General features: G+C 38.0%; 1 protein-coding gene across 1 annotated transcript; it reads left to right on the top strand.

Annotated features, from left to right (window-relative positions):
* Nucleotides 1-3: 3 nt before the first annotated feature.
* LOC111650009 (aldo-keto reductase family 1 member D1-like) lies at nt 4-1,744 on the top strand (the record flags this gene model as incomplete). The annotated part of the gene is made up of 4 exons (XM_023399794.2): nt 4-21; nt 271-438; nt 589-705; nt 1,410-1,744. Coding segments are annotated over 4 exons (423 nt in total), but the record flags the coding sequence as incomplete, so codon positions are not given.
* Nucleotides 1,745-1,776: the final 32 nt, after the last annotated feature.

The raw sequence follows: 1,776 nt of genomic DNA, 5'->3' as shown, positions 1-1,776 counted from the left end.
ACCTATGGGAACCCTCAAACGGTAAGAGGGGGACAGTATTGTGTCTGTGTTTCTAGATTTAGACATGAACTATAAATTGTTATTAATGACTGCTATACCAGGTGGACTCGTCATAGCGTAGGAGTGTCTGTGTTTACTGCTTGCTGTGATAAGTGCTGTGGATAAACATTAACCAGAATTTTAAATGTTGCTGTAAAATCTGAATATATACAGCATGACTCAATCCAAAACAAGTCAGATAATGTTTACATTTTCTGTGGGTTTCTATAGACACCCAAAGGAACAGCATTTGAGTGTGTAAAGCTGGCCATAGATGTGGGTTACAGGCACTTCGATGGGGCACTGGTGTATTTCAATGAGCACGAAGTAGGTCAAGCCATTAGAGAGAAGATTGCTGATGGAACTGTTAAAAGAGAGGACATCTTTTACTGCGGAAAGGTAAAATGTTCTGACATATCATGCGTCTCATTTGTCTCAATTTAATTTGAATACTATTTATTTAGTTTAAGAACTCTCACATGTGAGCACTTTCCCAAAAGCAGAGTTGTGTACTGTGCTTCACTTCGATCTCTGTATTTTCTTCCTCAGCTCTGGAATACCTTCCACCCACCAGAGTTGGTGAGACCGACTTTGGAGAAGACTCTGAAAGCCTTAAAACTGGACTATGTGGACCTCTACATCATTGAGCTTCCTATGGCCTTCAAGGTTTCCATACACTGCACATATAAATGGCAGTTAACTTATCAGCCAGCCATTTAGAGTCTGAACATTGCCCTTGCACACGCACACAGTGGTAGTGTTTCATTTAGATAATGCTGTTACAAATTTACCTTGTCAGACAGAAGGATTTGATATAAGAAGATATTTCACTTTCATAGAAAAATATGTGAAATAAAAGAATGAATACAGTTAGAAAGGATGTCAACACGGGTCCGACCCGCGGCCCTTTGCTGTGTGTCATCCCTTCTCTCTCTTCCTGAGTTTCCTGTCTATCTCTCACTGTACTGTCCGAGTGAAGGCAAAAATGCCCACATTAGAATGTTTATAAATTATATAACATATAGTGAAGTGTTTTTAGTTACAGTTTTACAGTTATATTTATACATGGTAGCTGTATAACAATTGTGTGTAATGGGGCTCATGGTTAGCTTTAGGTTTGGAAAAAAGATTAGACAGCCAGGAGTGTGTTTGGTTAAGACTTTGCAACTGGAACAATTTGGCTGATATTTGTATGAGTTGTAGAAATTCACTAAAATAATCAAGTTGAAGCCAACTGCAATGCCACACCGTCACTTTGCACAGTATTTCAGCATCACCATGACCACTTAATGTCACCACAGTCTCTTAGGAAGTGTGTCTTTAAATAAGTTTAATTAATACAAGTTATTTAATTGTGCTTGAAATTTTAGCCTGGAAATGAGTTCTATCCAAAAGACCGGGATGGAAAATACATCTACCACCACACAGACCTCTGTGCAACATGGGAGGTCAGTTCTATTGAGTTCACAACAGATAATCCTGCTATTTGATGGCTTTACTCATCTCCCCCCGGTTGTCTGTGATATCTCGATTTGATATTTTCATGACATAATGGCATATTTCATGATATAATGGTAAGACTGATTGCATGGATCTTGTATCAGATTGCATTAGATTTAACTAGAAGTATGTAATGAAATGTCAAGTCAGTGCAATTCAATTTTTCAGATGTATTATCTATGAGTGCGTTTACATGTGCATTAAGATCCTGATTATGAGCCTTATCTTGTTTTTGAT

Source organism: Seriola lalandi, unplaced genomic scaffold (assembly GCF_002814215.2).
Source record: "Seriola lalandi dorsalis isolate HSWRI2012SDOR001 ecotype SW California unplaced genomic scaffold, Sedor1 jcf7180001956833, whole genome shotgun sequence".
NCBI classification, from domain to species: domain Eukaryota; kingdom Metazoa; phylum Chordata; class Actinopteri; order Carangiformes; family Carangidae; genus Seriola; species Seriola lalandi.
Note: the sequence above shows the minus strand (reverse complement) of the source record. Positions and strands in the feature narration are given on the sequence as shown.